The sequence below is a fragment of the Oncorhynchus clarkii genome, chromosome 9 (genome assembly GCF_045791955.1).
Source record: "Oncorhynchus clarkii lewisi isolate Uvic-CL-2024 chromosome 9, UVic_Ocla_1.0, whole genome shotgun sequence".
Lineage (NCBI taxonomy): Eukaryota > Metazoa > Chordata > Actinopteri > Salmoniformes > Salmonidae > Oncorhynchus > Oncorhynchus clarkii.
In genome coordinates this window covers 16992080-17012935 of record NC_092155.1, presented here as the reverse complement: position 1 = coordinate 17012935, position 20856 = coordinate 16992080, and the positions used below count along the sequence as shown (strand labels likewise).

The window sequence follows — 20856 nt, the reverse complement described above, 5'->3', positions numbered from 1 at the left end:
CATTAACGGTCTTAGTGCTCCACGGAATTTGTATGTAGGGGCCAGGAGTTTTTCCTGGCCACATTTAATGACCGGACCAGGAAATACCACGCTGTTCAGAACAGCACAAGAATAGAATAACATAAAAATAAAATAGCTTTGTGTTTCCCCGCAGGAAACTTCAGTCAGAGGTGCTATTGTACAACTTCCCAGCTGGTTTCCTAACAGATTGCTGGTGTAGACGGTTGCTAGGCCTGCCATAATTAATACTACATTTTCCTCATTCTGTATCTGAGTGTGTTTGGATGTTGTTCTCTTGTGTTCCTCCCAGGTGATTTAACACCTGAGCATCTCCCATCTACTTATCTGTTGTCACTCAGTAATTGCTTTGCTGTGTGGTCTTGCACTGACTACAGCGTGCAATTGAATTTGTTCTCTTGGTCTTTGTTAATGCCTTTCACCAAGGTTGCAGATAGCAGGGGTCTGAGTGTGTGTGTGTGTAGGTGTGTGTGTGTTTTTCTCTCTCTGTTTCTGTGTGTGTGAATGTATTTCACTGTGCATTGTTCCCAGTAACTCCTAGACATACAGTGTCTGGCCAGTCGTCTGGAACATTACATAGTCCCACAGATGTCTGAGAGAGAGAGAGACAGAGACAAAGACAGAGATCATGTAAAAGCCGAAACGTATAGGGAGGGAAGCAACTAACTTCATACAATTCTACACATTTAGTATTTAGCCTTTTTAAAGAAAATGTCCTGCAATTCTACACATTGCCATGGGTCAGAGAGAAAATGTTGCAGTTTTACAGCTAATTTCCTGTAATTCAAATTTCATGAAATGTTCATATCCCATCTGGGGAACGGAGGAGGGGGCGACCATAGAGATCCTATTAAATTCCAAGAGGGGCTGTGTCATGAACCCTCAAAGTTCCAGAATGGTTACATATTGGTCATATTGGTCAGGAAGAAATCCAAATCAGTCTAATTGGGATGAATGGCAGAAGAGGCATAATCCTGATTTTACTTATGCAGGAAAATAAAACTAAGGCATGTGATGTATCAGACATTGTGTTATAGAATTATTGTCAACCTAAAGTATTGTAATATAATCATAAATACAATTTACATGTTTGTTTTTTTAAAACCAATTTTTCTGTATAAACAGCCTCCAAAATAAACGTGAACAGACCATAAATGTCTTAATTGTTGTTTTCTTGGAAAGCTGAGTGCTATTATATGATACAACATCAGTACTGGTTGCATTTCCTACTGTGGTGGAAATTCTACCTTTAACTAATAATGAGGAGAGGCAAAGTCAATAATCAGTCAAGGGACTACTTTTATTAATACAATTATTGCAGTATGGGAGCTGGTCACACCCACACACACACAGTGAATGAAGTGAGAGTCCCCTGCACAAAGAGTCCGGAAGCGTTATATAGTCACGCTATCTTATGCAAGCATCTGCAAAACACATGATCTTATGTGTGTGTGTGTGGAGAGAGACGAAACTGGGTTACAGGCTATAATGAAAAGGTTGTCTCATTCTGTCGCAACTGAGTGAGGACAATTGGTGCCAATGTGACAGGAAGTCACTCCAGACATACTTCCTCTAACAGTAGCTCAACGGTTCCCCCAAGTTGGGCGAGCAAGCGCCTTTGACTGTCAGCCCAGAGGATGTATGGTCCTACCCCTACACACATACACACAAGCAGGAACCTTTTCACCCAGAAACAGGCTCCTAACAGAACCACAGCCTTATCCCTGGTGTTCAGGATATAACACTCTGCTCTGAGGAACCAGTTTCTGTCAGGTCTTGGCTGAGTGCCCAGACATCATGGGGTCATTCTACACACAGAACAGTTAGAACAGGCCTATCTTAATACACACACACGTTTCTGTCTTATTTGATTTCTCTAGCCCAATGCCGAGGCTTAAAGAAGGATATTTGAGTACACAAGCATTAGTAAGGTTTAACAGAAAAGGCCCTCTCACAACTTGTCTAAGTCCTGTCAGCTACTCATTTCAGCCAGTGGGTGGATTGACTTTGTTGTTTGAATGGAATGTTGACATATTGACAGTTAATTTGAAAAAATAATGGAATCATTCCTCTAAAACTGACTAGCTAGCTAACAAACACTGAGTACAGATAAATTCTTAAAATTAATTATTTTACACAATATCTTATCATGGCATTTGCAAACCACGGTTGACCAACTCTCTGACAAAAATGGCTGACCTTTGGACCATCATAAGAAGGATCATGTCCATTCTGGTATTATAATTCCTAATTCCATAGGGGTGACCTCCAGGTCCTTGCAGGGGCCAGGCGGGTGTGTAGTATGCCAGTGTAAACAGTACAAAGTTAAGACGCTGGCTCAGGAGGAGCTCATTGCCCCTCATAAGCTTAGCTAATCAATAACATTCTATTCATCTGTCTGCTCATATGAATCAATAAAATTATATTTCTTTATTGATCTGAGAGGGATGTGGTAGGGGACTTGATAAGGCAATTAAGTAAATTAGGGCACTTGTCAATACATACAGGTGCATGACAATTCATTGCTAACGACGATACACTATTGGACCCAGCGATGACACGCTGAAGGATGTGTGTGTGTGTGCATGCGTTTAAGGCCTTCCTGTTATTCGCCAGGCAATGCCGTAATGCTGTTATCTCATTGGATTAGCAAGAACAGAAACCTGCAACATCCATATGGATAGAGTATTCCTTAGAACACTGCCTGGAATCCCTGCCCCCGTGTCCAGATAACACACCCACACACGTAGGCTATACAGACACACACTTATACACACGCAAATGCGTCTGACACACCCACACACATTTGTAGCCGAGTGGTAATTATCGAGGGTTGTCTCATGAACTGCATATCCCTAGTGTTAAGCCCTGTTCAAGAGTCCATTTTATTGAGTAGTTGTCTGTAGCACATTAAGATGTGTGGTATATTCCACCATCTGTAGCCACAGCGGCTCTGTAGATTAACTATGTCAGGCTGCAGTGCTTGGACTCCACCACACAGAGTGCTGTGGCGCCGTAGGAAGGAACAAGGGAGTGGTGAAGAAGTTAGGGGTATCCTCTTAGGCTGTGTTTACACAGGCAGACCAAATCTGATATTTTTTTTCTCACTAATTGGTCCTTTGACCAATAACATCAGATATTTTTCAGAGCTGATCTGATTGGTCAAAATACTAATTAATTGTGCTGTCCCTGTAAACGCAACACACACACACACACACACACACACACACACACACACACACACACACACACACACACACACACACACACACTGTGAGCCTAATTCCCTTATCCAAACCTCGACGTCACAGAACTGTCGGAAGAAGGGCCTGGTCCACCTCGGGGCGGGGCAGGGGGTGGGACAGGGAGGGTGACGGAGCGCGAAGCAGAGGGCCTAATAATAGTCCCAAGTGCTTTTGCACTAAGAAGGATTAGGGAGCCACATCTATCAGCGATTCGCTAAGACTGGGTTGACCCTTGGCTGAACCTGCTTGGACATGTGTTTCAGTAATGCAAGGGAGGGATGGCAGGAGAGAGGGAAGGAGGGAAGGAGGGATGAGCTTGGGCACGAGGGCAAGAGGTATCAGAACAGATATAGGAGAAAGGCAGGATGTAAGAGGTCTAGGAGGCAGGGAGTGGTAGAAGCTAGGAGGTAGGAGGTAGGGATTCGGATGGGGACAGTCAGAGGGGCCTGGTGTTAATACAGCATGTGGCTATTGGAGAGAGAGAGGGGCTGTGGAGGAAAAGGACAGTGTGGAGCTCTGTACATACACTCGCCGTATAGAAAAGTAGTTATATTCATCCATGTACAATGTTACCATACAGTTTCCATACAGAAAACTAGGTTATTGTTACCATACAGTTTCCTTACCATACAGTTTCTGTACTGAAAACTAAGTCATTGTTACCATACAGTTTCCGTACAGAAAACTAAGTCATTGTTACCATACAGTTTCTGTACAGAAAACTAAGTCATTGTTACCATACAGTTTCCATACAGAAAACAAAGTCATTGTTACAATACAGTTTCACTATAGAATACTAAGTCATTGTTACCATACAGTTTCCCTATAGAAAACTAAGTCATTGTTACCATACAGTTTCCCTTTAGAAAAGTAATTCATTGTTACCATACAGTTTCCCTTTAGAAAAGTAAGTCATTGTTACCATACAGTTTCCCTTTAGAAAACTAAGTCATTGTTACCATACAGTTTCCCTTTAGAAAAGTAATTCATTGTTCTCTTAGACCGAACTGAGGCAATATGATGTTCATCACGTGTAGGATCAGTGGGGTCATGGGAGGAGTCACGGGGAAGTCGCGGAGGGGACCGCTGAGCCTTTCACAGGGTCACAGAAAGTGTTAGAAAGATTGTCAGCAGGTGCCCTGCGTAATGGAGCTAGGCATTTCTCCCACATAGCCTCTCTTAGAGAGATTAACTCGCTCTCACTAGTACAACTACAGCTTATAAAGGTCATTCACAAGGCCTTATAGGGCATTCATAAGGCTTTATAGGGCCATCAAAAGCCATCATAAGCACTATACATAGAGGCTTAATAACAAGTAATTTATTAACAAAGTCAACCAATGTAAAGGCTGATAAAAATGCTACAACATTTTGGCTCACCTAATCATTTTAATATAGCATTACATTTTGGCTCACCTAATCATTTTAATATAGCATTACATTTTGGCTCACCTAATCATTTTAATATAGCATTACATTTTGGCTCACCTAATCATTTTAATATAGCATTACATTTTGGCTCACCTAATCATTTTAATATAGCATTACATTTTCGTAGGAAAATCTAAACCTCGACATCATAGAACCATAGGAAGATGGTCCTGGTCCACTTCGGGGCGGGGCAGGGGGCGGGACAGGGAGGGCCTAATAATAGTCCCAAGTGCTTTTGCACTAAGAAGGATTAGGGAGCCACATCTATCAGCGATTTGCTAAGACTGGGTTGACCCTTGGCTGAACCTGCTTGGACATGCGTTTCAGTAATGCAAGGGAGGGATGGCAGGAGAGAGGGAAGGAGGGATGAGCTTGGGCACGAGGGCAAGAGGTATCAGAACAGATATAGGAGAAAGGCAGGATGTAAGAGGTCTAGGAGGCAGGGAGTGGTAGAAGCTAGGAGGTAGGAGGTAGGGATTCGGATGGGGACAGTCAGAGGGGCCTGGTGTTAATACAGCATGTGGCTATTGGAGAGAGAGAGAAAGGCTGTGGAGGAACAGGACAGCGTGGAGCTCTGTACATACACTCGCCATATAGAAAAGTAGTCAAATTCATAAATGTACAATGTTACCATACAGTTTCCATACAGAAAACTAGGTTATTGTTACCATACAGTTTCTGTACTGAAAACTAAGTCATTGTTACCATACAGTTTCCCTATAGAAAATGAAGACATTGTTACCATACAGTTTCCCTATGGAAAACTAAGTCATTGTTACCATACAGTTTCCCTATAGAAAACTAAGTCATTGTTACCATACAGTTTCCCTATAGAAAATTAAGTCATTGTTACCATATAGTTTCCCTATGGAAAACTAAGTCATTGTTACCATACAGTTTCCCTATAGAAATTGAAGTCATTGTTACCATACAGTTTCCCTATGGAAAACTAAGTCATTGTTACCATACAGTTTCCCTATATAAAACTAAGTAATTGTTACCATACAGTTTCCCTATAGAAAATGAAGTCATTGTTACCATACAGTTTCCCTATGGAAAACTAAGTCATTGTTACCATACAGTTTCCCTATAGAAAACTAAGTCATTGTTACCATACAGTTTCCCTATAGAAAATGAAGTCATTGTTACCATACAGTTTCCCTATGGAAAACTAAGTCATTGTTACCATACAGTTTCCCTATAAAAATTGAAGTCATTGTTACCATACAGTTTCCCTATGGAAAACTAAGTCATTGTTACCATACAGTTGCCCTATATAAAACTAAGTCATTGTTACCATACAGTTTCCCTTTAGAAAAGTAATTCATTGTTCTCTTAGACCGAAGTGAGGCAATCTGATGTTCATCACGTGTAGGATCAGTGGGGTCATGGGAGGAGTCACGGGGAAGTCGCGGAGGGGACCGCTGAGCCTTTCAAAGGGTCACAGAAAGTGTTAGAAAGATTGTCAGCAGGTGCCCTGCGTAATAGAGCTAGGCTTCTCTTAGAGAGATTAACTAGCTCTCACTTGTACAACTACAGCTTACAACAAAGTACTGAGTAAAGGGTCTGAATACTTATGTAAATGTAATATTTTGGTTATTTATTTTTAATCAATTAGCAAACATTTCTAAAAACCTGGTTTTGCTTTGTCATTATGGGGTATTGTGTGTAGATTGATGAAAAAACAAAAGTATGTAACGTACATTTTTTGGGGAAAAAGTCAAGAGGTCTGAATACTTTCCTAAGGCACTGTATACACAGCCCCAGATGAGCAATGCCCTGAGTTAGCCCAAACAGTTGTCTTAACACCTAATCCAACCCGGCCCAGACCTGTCCTGTCTTCAGCTTGTGTAGTAGTGGACACAGGCCTACTCTGTAGCAGTCCAGCTATCCTGCATGTTGCCCTCTTGGTCTATCCTCGATACTTCCGAACGCCGACAGAGATGACCGCCTCGCTTCGTGTTCCTAGGAAACTATGCAGTATTTTGTTTTTTTACGTGTTATTTCTTACATTGGTACCCCAGGTATAAGGTAGTAGTTTTGGAATTGTTAGGTTAGATTACTCGTTGGTTATTACTGCATTGTCGGAACTAGAAGCACAAGCATTTCACTACACTCGCATTAACATCTGCTAACCATGTGTATGTGACCAATACATTTAATTGACTCTGCTATCCTACATCTGTTTTGCCCTGCCCAGCCCTGCTCTGCCTAGCCCTGCCCAGCCCTGCTCTGCCTAGCCCTGCCCAGCCCTGCTCTGCCTAGCCCTGCCCAGCCCTGCTCTGCCTAGCCCTGCTCTGCCCAGCCCTGCTCTGCCTAGCCCTGCTCTGCCCAGCCCTGCTCTGCCTAGCCCTGCTCTGCCTAGCCCTGCCCAGCCCTGCTCTGCCTAGCCCTGCCCCGCCCTGCTCTGCCTAGCCCTGCCCCGCCCTGCTCTGCCTAGCCCTGCCCAGCCCTGCTCTGCCTAGCCCTGCCCAGCCCTGCTCTGCCTAGCCCTGCCCCGCCCTGCTCTGCCTAGCCCTGCCCAGCCCTGCTCTGCCTAGCCCTGCCCTGCCCAGCCCTGCTCTGCCTAGCCCTGCCCCGCCCTCTTGGCACATCTATAGCCTATTCTTTTGGGGTGTTGCTATAGGCCTTAATGTGCTAACAGTCAGTATCTAAATAATATGTGTGAAATGCTTGAAAGTGTATGTGATGTAAACAGAGAGGTCTACTTTCTTGGGGACCTGAATATTGACTGGTTTTCATCAAGCTGTTCGCTCAAGAGGAAGCTTCTTACTGTAACCAGTGCCTGTAATCTGGTTCAGGTTATTAATCAACCTACCAGGGTGTTTACAAACACTACAGGAACAAGATCATCCACATGTATCGATCACATCTTTACTAATACTGTAGAACTTTGTTCTAAAGCTGTATCCCTATCCATTGGATGTAGTGATCACAGTATAGTGGCTATATCCAGGAAAGACAAAGTTCCAACAGCTGGGCCTAAAATAGTGTATAAGAGATCATACAAAAGACTATGCTGTGACTCTTATGTGGATGATGGGAAAAATATTTGTTGGTCTGATGTGATTAGTAAGGAGCATCCAGACGCTGCACTTGATGAATTTATGAAATTGCTTCTTCCAATTATTGATAAACATGCACCTGTTAAGAAACAGACTGTTAGACCTGTTACGGCGCCATGGATTGATGAGGAATTGAAAAACTCTATGGTTGAAAGAGATGGGGCAAAAGGAGTGGCTAATAAGTCTGGCTGCACATCTGACTGGCTGACTTACTGTACATCTGACTGGCTGACTTACTGTACATCTGACTGGCTGACTTACTGTACATCTGACTGGCTGACTTACTGTACATCTGACTGGCTGACTTATTGCACATCTGACTGGCTGACTTACTGTACATCTGACTGGCTGACTTACTGTACATCTGACTGGCTGACTTACTGTACATCTGACTGGCTGACTTACTGTACATCTGACTGGCTGACTTACTGCACATCTGACTGGCTGACTTACTGTACATCTGACTGGCTGACTTACTGCACATCTGACTGGCTGACTTGCTGCACATCTGACTGGCTGACTTACTGCACATCTGACTGGCTGACTTACTGCACATCTGACTGGCTGACTTACTGCACATCTGACTGGCTGACTTACTGTACATCTGACTGGCTGACTTACTGCACATCTGACTGGCTGACTTACTGTACATCTGACTGGCTGACTTACTGCACATCTGACTGGCTGACTTACTGTACATCTGACTGGCTGACTTACTGCACATCTGACTGGCTGACTTACTGCACATCTGACTGGCTGACTTACTGTACATCTGACTGGCTGACTTACTGTACATCTGACTGGCTGACTTACTGCACATCTGACTGGCTGACTTACTGTACATCTGACTGGCTGACTTACTGCACATCTGACTGGCTGACTTACTGTACATCTGACTGGCTGACTTACTGTACATCTGACTGGCTGACTTACTGTACATCTGACTGGCTGACTTACTGTACATCTGACTGGCTGACTTATTGCACATCTGACTGGCTGACTTACTGTACATCTGACTGGCTGACTTACTGTACATCTGACTGGCTGACTTACTGTACATCTGACTGGCTGACTTACTGTACATCTGACTGGCTGACTTACTGCACATCTGACTGGCTGACTTACTGTACATCTGACTGGCTGACTTACTGCACATCTGACTGGCTGACTTGCTGCACATCTGACTGGCTGACTTACTGCACATCTGACTGGCTGACTTACTGCACATCTGACTGGCTGACTTACTGCACATCTGACTGGCTGACTTACTGTACATCTGACTGGCTGACTTACTGCACATCTGACTGGCTGACTTACTGTACATCTGACTGGCTGACTTACTGCACATCTGACTGGCTGACTTACTGTACATCTGACTGGCTGACTTACTGCACATCTGACTGGCTGACTTACTGCACATCTGACTGGCTGACTTACTGTACATCTGACTGGCTGACTTACTGTACATCTGACTGGCTGACTTACTGCACATCTGACTGGCTGACTTACTGTACATCTGACTGGCTGACTTACTGCACATCTGACTGGCTGACTTACTGTACATCTGACTGGCTGACTTACTGCACATCTGACTGGCTGACTTACTGCACATCTGACTGGCTGACTTACTGTACATCTGACTGGCTGACTTACTGCACATCTGACTGGCTGACTTACTGCACATCTGACTGGCTGACTTACTGCACATCTGACTGGCTGACTTACTGTACATCTGACTGGCTGACTTACTGCACATCTGACTGGCTGACTTACTGTACATCTGACTGGCTGACTTACTGTACATCTGACTGGCTGACTTACTGTACATCTGACTGGCTGACTTACTGTACATCTGACTGGCTGACTTACTGCACATCTGACTGGCTGACTTACTGTACATCTGACTGGCTGACTTACTGTACATCTGACTGGCTGACTTACTGCACATCTGACTGGCTGACTTACTGTACATCTGACTGGCTGACTTACTGTACATCTGACTGGCTGACTTACTGTACATCTGACTGGCTGACTTACTGTACATCTGACTGGCTGACTTACTGCAAATTGAGAAATGATGTGACTAAACTCAACAAAAAGAAGAAGAAACTTTAATATGAAGCCAAAATCAATGACAAGGAATGATGGAAAACAAGTTTGGAGTACTTTAAATTCAATTATGGGCAGAATGACCAATTTAACTCCATCTTATTCATCACAAAACCATTTGATGTTGCCAATTATTTTAATGATTATTTCATTGGCAAAATTGGCAAAGAAATGCCCACGACAAACATTGAGCAATTATATTAATGTATAAAAAAATGAATAATGAAAGAAAAGCAGGGCAATTTTGAATTTTGTAAACTTAGTGTGGGAGAGGTGGAAAATGATTGTTAACTATCAATAATGACAAACCTCCTGGCATTGACAACTTAGATGGAAAGCTAATGAGGATGATAGCTGACTCTATAGCCACTCCTATCTGTCATATTTTTTAACCTGAGCCTAGAGGAAAGTCTTTGTCCTCAGGCCTGGAGGGAATTCCCCTACCCAAGAGTGATAAAGCGGCCTTTACTGGTTCTAACAAGATACCTATAAATAAGCTTGCTGCCAACTCTTAGCAAACTGTTGGAAAAAATTGTGTTTGACCAATTACAATGCTATTTCTTTGCTTATAGAGAAGGGCACTCAACATGTACACGTGATGATTGGTTGAAATAAATTGATAATAAGAAGATTGTGGGAGCTGTACTGTTAACTTTCAGTGCAGCCTTTGATATTAGTGACCATAACCTGTTGTTGAAAAAACTTAAGTGCTATGGCTTTTCAACCTCTGCCATATCGTGGATTCAGAGCTATCTATCTAATAGAACTCAAAGGGTTTCCTTTAATGGAAGTGTCTCTAATGTCAAACATGTAAAGTGTGGTGTACCGCAGGGCAGCTCTCTAGGCCCTCTACTCTTTTCTATTTTTACCAATGACCTGTCACTGGCATTAAACAAAGTATGTGTGTCCATGTATGCTGATGATTCAACCATATACGCATCAGCAACCACAGCTAATGAAGTCAGTGAAACCCTTAACAAAGAGAGTTGCAGTCTCTTTTGGAATGGGTGGCCAGTAATAAACTGGTCCTGAACATCTCTAAAACTAAGAGCATTGTATTTGGTGCAAATCATTCCTTAAGTGCTAGACCTCAGCTGAATCTGGCAATGAATGGTGTGGCTGTTGAACAAGTTGAGGAGACTAAATTACTTGGCGTTACACATTCGATTGTAAACTGTCATGGTCAAAACATATAGATTCAATGGTTGCAAAGATGGGGAGAGGTCTAGCAGTAATAGTGATGCTCTGCTTTTTTGACACCACACTCCAAAAAGCAAGTTCTGTTTTGTTTAATCTTGATTATTGTTCAGTTGTGTGGTCCAGTGCTGCAAGGAAAGACCTAGTTAACCTGTAGCTGGCCCGGAACAGAGCGGGACATTTTGCTCTTAATTGTAATCAGAGGGCTAATATATATACTACACATGCCAGTCTCTCTTGGCTATGAGTTGAGGAGAGACTGACTGCATCACTTCTTCTTTTTATAAGAAACATTCATGTGTTGAAAATCCCAAATTGTTACACACAGCTCTGACACACACTTATCCCACCAGACATGCCACTAGGGGTCTTTTCATAGTCCCCAAATCCAGAACAAATTCAAGAAAACATACAGTATTATATAGAGCCCTTATTGCATGGAACTTCCATCTCATATTGCTCAAATAAACAGCAACCCTGGTTTATAAAAACAGATAAACCAACACCTCGAGGCACAATGCCTCTCCCCTATTTAACCTAGATCGTTTGTGTGTATGCATTGATATGTAGGCTGCTTTTGCAACAGCTAATGGGGACCCTAATAAAATAACAACATACCAATACTCTGCTGTGTCCAGTCTTGCCCAGCCCTGCCCATCCCTTCCCTACCCAGCTCTGACACGGCCATGCCCTGCCCAGCCCTGCTCTGACCCGGCCATGCCCTAGCAGAAGCGGTGGGGAGGGTGATGGCTTGAGGGCAAATCCTGGTCATGCCTGCCCAGCTCTCTCTCATAATCTCTGCCCCATCTCTGAACCCTGGATCCCATTAGGACGGATTTATTTCCAATAGTGTAGATGTATGGAGAGGGTAGAGATTTGCTCTCTTTCTCTTTTTATAATTTCCCCCATAGTAAAGTCCCCTGTAAACCTTAGGGTTTTTCCTCAAGCGGACGACTGTGAAATGAACGGCCCACCTCCTCCAGCTCCCTCTCACCTCAGCCCCTGGCTAAGCCGTGCCCCATCGAGGAAGCGCAGAGAGGTGATTACCTGAAGGTGTGTGGGTTTTCACCCAATTGGGAGGAATTAGAAACACACAGGAATCAGTCAGAGGCTTTGCTTGAAAAACCCTGATTTGGGAAGTGGTATTTTTAACTGAGGCTCGTATAGTATATACTGTATACATAAAGAGGATTAAGACAAGACTGAGACTGTGGATAGGGGCCCAGGTCTTTACTACTCTAAGTCTAAGATGTGGCGTCAGTATCCTTCTCAGCTGGGGAGGATCCCTCCCCAATCTTATTATACACATACTAATGGTCTGCTGAGACCATGGTGCCCTGAAAGGGACTCAACTAACCAACAGTTCTATCCAGGGTTGGGGACAATTCCCTGTCAATTTCAGTCCATTTAGAATGTAAACCAAATTCCACTTCCAATTCCAAATGTTCTACATTGAAAAGCATTGGTTTCTGTTCTGTGGTTGAGCGGCGGTCGCGTGCTTTACAGACATATGAGCTCTCTATGACTGCTGTGTGTGATGTGAATGCAGCAGCTCACGGCAGCATTGTGTGTGCCCTGTCCTTGCCACACTGCTGCTAGTCATATAGGTTAGGTAGGCCCTACTCATCATGGATGTGTTTCAAATGGCACAATATTCACTCTATAGTGCATGGGCCTGGGTCAAGAGTACCCTGCCTGCCCAGCCCTGCCCTGCCCAGCCCAGCCATGCTCTTCCCATCCCTGCCCAGCCCTACCCTGGGCTCCCATGTGGTGCAGTGGTCTAAGGCACTGCATCTCAGTGCTAGAGGTGTCACTACAGACACCCTGGTTCAAATCCAGGCTGTATCACAACCATAGGGTGGTGGACAGTTGGCCCAGCGTCGTCTGGGTTTGGCCGGTGGACAGTTGGCCCAGCGTCGTTTGGCCGGTGTAGGCCATCAATGTAACTGGAACTCACTATGCTTCACTCTACCAATCCACCAATCCCCTCTTTAGCTTAATTAGATGGCTGTGTTCTCCAGATAAAGAGTGGATGAGTTGACGCTGGTAGCGTGTACTGTATGGTCTGTGACGGTCCTATACATGTATGTGTACATTATGAGCATGTGAGTGTGGACGTGTAGGCTGCGTGTTAGTGTGAACACTACACTACATGATCTGTGCCAAGAGATGTGTTTGTCTCATGGTGAATGTATAGAGTGGTGGAGAGAGAAGAATACGAAGGAGAATCTGACAGAGGGTTTATTCTCGATATGAAAATGCAGCGATCGCATTCTTCCAATCAGCTCACATCAATGGGTCATGTGTGGTGATCGCCTTGCCCGGATCGAATGCCATGACACACACACAAACGTACGAATGCACACACTCACACCCGAGAGGTGAGGAAAAGAGCAGTAAGTCAGTGAAGATTGTATACATTTTTCATGAGTATGATTTCTCTGTGTGTGCAAACGCATCTGATCTCCCCTGACCCCCATTACCCTGTGTGTGTGTGAGCAAACACATCTGATCTCCCCTGACACCCATTACCCTGTGTGTGTGTGAGCAAACGCATCTGATCTTCCCTGACCCCCATCACCCTGTGTGTGTGTGAGCAAACGCATCTGATCTCCCCTGACCCCCATTAGCCTGTGTGTGTGTGAGCAAACGGATCTGATCTCCCCTGACCCCCATTACCCTGTGTGTGTGTGAGCAAAGACATCTGATCCTTCCTGACCCCCATTACCCTGGGTGTGTGTGAGCAAAGACATCTGATCCCCCCTGACCCCCAGTACCCTGTGTGTGTGTGAGCAAAGACATCTGATCTCCCCTGACCCCCATTACCCTGTGTGTGCGTGTAGTCCTCCTCAAACCACACGCTATACATTAAAGCACCTGTGCATCAATTAAACATCCAGAAACAAGCACAGTCAGAATTCAGTGAGCTTTTCACATTGTGTGCTGTTGTGTGCTGCTGTGTGCTGTGTAGAGAAGCTCACTGTGCAGGCCTACAGTTCAGTACAGTGCAGTACACTACAGTACAATACAGTGCAGCACAGTGCAGTGCAGTACGGTGCAGTATAGTGCAGTACACTACAGTACAGTACAGTGCAGAATAATGCAGTACAGTGCAGAACAGTGCAGTACAGTATACTACAGTACAGTACAGTGCAGTGCAGAACAGTGCAGTATAGTACAATGCAGTACAGTGCAGAACAGTGCAGTATAGTACAATGCAGAACAGTACAGTACAGTACACTATAGTACAGTGCAGTACACTACAGTACAGTGCAGAACAGTGCAGTTCAGTACAGTGCATAACACTACACTACAGTGCAGTACAGTACACTACAGTGCTGTACAGTACAGTGCAGTGCAGTACAGTGTAGTACACTACAGTACAGTGCAGAACAGTGCAGTACACTACAGTACCATGCAGTATACTACAGTACAGTGCAGTGCAGTACAGAGCAGAACAGTGCAGTAAAGTGCAGAACAGTACAGTGCAGGCTAGTACACTACAGTACACTGCAGTACAGAGCAGTGAAGTGCAGTACACTGTGGTACACTGCAGTACAGTAGAATACCATGCAGTGCAGTACAGTACAGTGCAGTAAAGTCCAGTGCAGTACAGTAAAGTACAGTGACAGCAGAACAGTGCAGTGCCGTACAGTGCAGTGCAGTGCAGTACACTGCAGAACAGTACAGTACTGTGCAATACAGTGCATAATAGTGCAGTGAGAGATGAGAACTTTGCTTTGCCCTTTCTTTGTCTCTCAGTTGAAACCGGTTTAGGCAACACCAGCATCCTAGATACCATTGAAACCTATCCCTGTGGTTAAAGCTTTTACTTACTTGGGCCAGCGTATTAGATACTTTAGTCTCTGTTGTCATTGGTGGCACCAGAATCGATTCCACTCTCACACCCACTGACTGACGAGGTCCCCATTCCACTCCCATCTCATTCTAATCCCTCCCCCTTGTCTGCGTCAACCTATAGGGGCAATCAAATATAATTTCATCTCTGAAAAGTTAATTTATTATTCACTTTACATGTGCATACTGTATTCTCCACATAGCCCATCCTATATAACTACTGCCGTACATACTGTATTCTCCACATAGCCCATCCTATATAACTACTGCCGTACATACTGTATTCTCCACATAGCCCATCCTATATAACTACTGCCGTACATTCTGTATTCTCCACATAGCCCATCCTATATAACTACTGCCGTACATACTGTATTCTCCACATAGCCCATCCTATATAACTACTGCCGTACATTCTGTATTCTCCACATAGCCCATCCTATATAACTACTGCCGTACATACTGTATTCTCCACATAGCCCATCCTATATAACTACTGCTGTACATACTGTATTCTCCACATAGCCCATCCTATATAACTACTGCCGTACATACTGTAATCTCCACATAGCCCATCCTATATAACTACTGCCGTACATTCTGTATTCTCCACATAGCCCATCCTATATAACTACTGCCGTACATACTGTATTCTCCACATAGCCCATCCTATATAACTACTGCCGTACATACTGTATTCTCCACATACAGTGGGGAGAACAAGTATTTGATACACTGACGATTTTGCAGGTTTCCTATTTACAAAGCATGTAGAAGTCTGTAATTGTTATCATAGGTACACTTCAACTGTGAGAGACGGAATCTAAAACAAAAATCTAGAAAATCACATTGTATGATTTTTAAGTAATTAATTAGCATTTTATTGCATGACATAAGTATTTGATACATCAGAAAAGCAGAACTTAATATTTGGTACAGAAACCTTTGTTTGCAATTACAGAGATCATACGTTTCCTGTAGTTCTTGACCAGGTTTGCACACACTGCAGCAGGGATTTTGGCCCACTCCTCCATACAGACCTTCTCCAGATCCTTCAGGTTTCGGGGCTGTCGCTGGGCAATACGGACTTTCAGCTCCCTCCAAAGATTTTCTATTGGGTTCAGGTCTGGAGACTGGCTAGGCCACTCCAGGACCTTGAGATGCTTCTTACGGAGCCCTGGCTGCCCTGGCTGTGGGTTTCAGGTCGTTGTCATGCTGGAAGACCCAGCCACGACCCATCTTCAATGCTCTTACTGAGGGAAGGAGGTTGTTGGCCAAGATCTCGCGATACGTGGCCCCATCCATCCTCCCCTCAATACAGTGCAGTCGTCCTGTCCCCTTTGCAGAAAAGCATCCCCAAAGAATGATGTTTCCACCCCCATGCTTCACGGTTGGGATGGTGTTCTTGGGGTTGTACTCATCCTTCTTCTTCCTCCAAACACAGCGAGTGGAGTTTAGACCAAAAAGCTCTATTTTTGTCTCATCAGATCACATGACCTCCCATTCCCCCTCTGGATCATCCACATGGTCATTGGCAAACTTCAGACAGGCCTGGACATGCGATGGCTTGAGCAGGGGGACCTTGCGTGCGCTGCAGGATTTTAATCCATGACGGCGTAGTGTGTTACTAATGGTTTTCTTTGAGACTGTGGTCCCAGCTCTCTTCAGGTCATTGACCAGGTCCTGCCGTGTAGTTCTGGGCTAATCCCTCACCTTCCTCATGATCATTGATGCCCCACGAGGTGGGGATCTTGCATGGAGCCCCAGATCGAGGGTGATTGACCGTCATCTTGAACTTCTTCCAATTTCTAATAATTGCACCAACAGTTGCTGCCTTCTCACAAAGCTGCTTGCCTATTGTCCTGTAGCCCATCCCAGCCCTGTGCAGGTCTACAATTTTATCCCTGATGTCCTTACACAGCTCTCTGGTCTTGGCCATTGTGGAGAGGTTGGAGTCTGTTTGATTGAGTGTGTGGACAGGTGTCTTTTATACAGGTAACGAGTTCAAACAGGTGCAGTTAATACAGGTAATGAGTGGAGAACAGGAGGGATTCTTAAAGAAAAACTAACATGTCTGTGAGAGCCGGAATTCTTACTGGTTGGTAGGTGATCAAATACTTATGTCATGCAATAAAATGCATATTAATTACTTAAAAATCATACAATGTGATTATCTGGATTTTTGTTTTAGATTCCATCTCTCACAGTTGAAGTGTACCTATGATAAAAAATTACAGACCTCTACATGCTTTGTAAGTAGGAAAACCTGCAAAACCGGCAGTGTATCCAAATACTTGTTCTCCCCACTGTAGCTTATGCTTTATAACTACTGCCGTACATACTGTATTCTCCACATAGCTCATCCTATATAACTACTGCTGTACATACTGTATTCTCCACATAGCTCATCCTATATAACGACTGCTGTACATACTGTATTCTCCACATAGCTCATCCTATATAACGACTGCTGCACATACTGTATTCTCCACATAGCTCATCCTATATAACGACTGCTGTACATACTGTATTCTCCACATAGCTCATCCTATATAACTACTGCTGCACATACTGTATTCTCCACATAGCTCATCCTATATAACGACTGCTGCACATACTGTATTCTCCACATAGCTCATCCTATATAACGACTGCTGCACATACTGTATTCTCCACATAGCTCATCCTATATAACGACTGCTGCACATACTGTATTCTCCACATAGCTCATCCTATATAACGACTGCTGTACATACTGTATTCTCCACATAGCTCATCCTATATAACGACTGCTGTACATACTGTATTCTCCACATAGCTCATCCTATATAACTACTGCTGCACATACTGTATTCTCCACATAGCTCATCCTATATAACGACTGCTGTACATGCTTTTTTCCTACTTATATATTGTCCATACTGTCTGTGCGCACCACATATTTATATTCTATACTCTGACATTACTCATTCTGATATTTTTTTATTTCTTTTTTTTTTCGAAGTATTTTTTCTCCAGGAATTATTTGTGTATTAGTATTGTACTGTTAGACATTTACTGGACTGCTGGAGCTGGAAACACAAGCATTTTGCTTTAACATCTGCTAAACGTTGATTTGATTTGAGTGTAGAGAGATGAGGGTAAAAAACAACCAATCATGGTTGAACCCAGTGGGAAATACAACAGTGTTGATCCAATGAGGTGTACTGGGGGCTGTCTCTGTATGTATACTGCTTGTGTCTGTGCGTGCATGGATGGCCAGGCACTTAGCTTGGTATCACGTGTCACCAACTTGTGGAAATATCATATAATATCATATACTTTACTGTAGCCTCCACTGAAAGAATATAGTTATGTATTGTAACTCTCAACTTGGAGATGCCTTCTTGACAATGACTTGCTGAATTAAATAAAGGTTTCATTTCCATAAAAGTTTCATGCAACAGAATTAACCGGAATCCAATGATGGCTAAGATGATTGTTGAGACAGAATCTGTGTTTGTGTGGTTTGAACTAGACATAAGTAAGAGTTATTATTTCACCTATTGTCTGCTGATTTAGTGAACCGTTCAATGAATAAAGCCATGTTTTAACTCTTTAGTCTGTCTCACTTCTTCTGTCTTTATAGGTTAAAGTGTGGTTCCAGAACCGCCGCACCAAGCAGAAGAAGGACACGACCAAGGACTCTGACAAGCACTCCTCCTCCACCTCGGAGTCACTGGCCACCTGTAACATTTTGCGTCTCCTCGAACAGGGCCGCCTCCTCTCCGCCCCGCCCCCCAATCCCCCATTGGGCCACCACCCAGGAAATGGCTCCCTATTGGTCAGCTCCGGAGGGGGCTCCTCCTCGCCAGGCGTGAGTAGGAGCACGCCACCAGGAAATGGCATTCTTGGCATGGGTGGAACTTTCGGGCTGTCACTGCCCTCCCTGGGAGGAACTTCGCCACGTCTGGGCATGCCGCCACCGCACTCACTGTGCTTCTCAATGCCGCTGCTAGGGGGCGCTCATCATGAACTGGCGTCTGGGTACGGGTGCGGGTCCTCGGCGTTTGAGCCATACATGCGGCTGGACAGGATCTCCAAGGATGGAGATCTAAGTGGGAAGAAGAGAGTTTCCTAAAAAGCGGCCATTAAGGGGTTGGGATGACCCCCCCCCCCCTGCCTCTGGTCTCCCACCTATCCACCCACCAACATTGCTGTCCATCATTAGTTGGCTCATCAACATCATTGCTCAGCTACTGCCTGCCACGGTGGGGGGGGGGGGGGGGGGTTTACGGAACAGGACCTCGTGGTGTGACAGACAGGGGTGATGATGAAGCCCGTCACACACAAAAACGTTGCTTGTGAATTATTTGGGAGAAATGAAATGTGTGTGCGATTCATACGGAGAACAGACCTTTTTTTCTTAACGCTTCTCCTCCTTTGTTCACTTTGTCCAGTCAGTGTGTTTGTGTGATCGTTCTTTCTTTCTTTCTTTCTTTCTTTCTTTCTTTCTTTCTTTCTTTCTTTCTTTCTTTTTCTTTCTTTCTTTCCCATAGTATGTTTTTTTAAAAGCCTGACATTGTAGAAAAGGCCCTGACTGAGTCAGTGTAAGTGAATAAGCGTGATGTCGCCTGTAGATTACATTACAATACAAAGGAGTGCAACCAGTTACCCCTTTAACATATTACATACCTTCCAGCAAAATTACCAGGTTTCCCATCATGTGGCAGTTTTCTGCCAGAGCGTTCCAAGTAAAATAATCATACTCGTTAGCAGTTTCTAATGTTAATTTGCACTGTATAGTGTCCAACACTGATTCCTGTAAATTCTGTATTTTGTTGGTTGTGTGTGTATTTCAAAAAAATGTGGACAAGTAATATGTGAACTAAAGCTAGTCCTAGGTCAAATCCATGCTATGAAGAAGAAAAAGCAGTTGAGAAAAGGTACTGGGGGTTACAGTATGGCCTTGCCAAAGTAACGGGTTAGCAATAGCGCCGTTATCCTGGCCCCTGCTCTGCGCTACGTCCTCACGTCGTTGTGTCGTCCAATCAACTGGAGTAAATCCAGGTCAACCTGAGGAGCTTGACCTCTGACCTCTAACCCCCTGACCTTTTATCCACTCCCATGAGATTAACTCTTGATGTGTAATTCACCGTTGACAGTATCACTCCGTATGCTTTACCATTGGCTACAGAGACTACTCTCTGGTTTAAAGCCACCCACCCGCAGGTTGCCACAACAACCCCCGGTTTAGATAATCTCTGAATGTTTGCAAACAAAAAGGGCTCATCATCGTTGGGGGGCGGGGTGGGGGGTGAATTTGTTTTAGTGTACATAAAAAGCGACCCATCTGTCCCGTACATATCCCACCACCGCCCCCTGTGCTTGGTCTGGCCAAACACTCCTTATCCCAAATCTTGTGTTTGAATGTTGTTCACGTAGGTTTGGTGCACACACATACACACACACACACGCACACGCACACACACACACACATACACAAACACACACACACACAGACAGAATTTCTAACCGGTTCATATCCATCCTTCTCCTTATCTCATGGAAGTCTGTGTGTGATGTTCTGATGGGTCGACAGATACTGTAGGATGCAGTAGGCATCGTCTCTTTTAAACTGGTTTCTTCTCTCAAGTCATAATAAGCTTTTTTTTATGTATGTGTTTTCTCAGATTGGTACGTTCAATGGCTTCTTTTTCCCCTTTCCCTTTTTATTATCTAACAATTATATTTGGCTATTCCTTCCTTAGACCCTCTCCCGCGCTCAAGACTCGCTAATTTACTTTGATCTAAAGCACTTTATTTTCCTTGAAGATTTTTACATGATCTCCCATCTCCCTCTTTTTTAATATAGTTTGTTGTCATGTGCTAGACCGTGAAAGTTATTTGAGATCTTGAGGTATCAGATATTCACAGGTTGTATCACCTATAGG

At 44.1% G+C, this 20856-nt stretch overlaps 1 protein-coding gene across 1 annotated transcript in view; it reads left to right on the top strand.

Annotated features, from left to right (window-relative positions):
* Nucleotides 1–19165, top strand: part of LOC139417124 (ventral anterior homeobox 2-like) — a 41568-nt gene extending 22403 nt beyond the window's left edge. Inside the window, exon 3 of the mRNA XM_071166369.1 lies at nt 18552–19165. Within this exon, the coding sequence (XP_071022470.1) occupies nt 18552–19043 (492 nt within the window). The 3' untranslated portion in view covers nt 19044–19165. The remainder of the gene's footprint in view (nt 1–18551) is intronic.
* The last annotated feature ends 1691 nt before the right edge of the window (nt 19166–20856 follow it).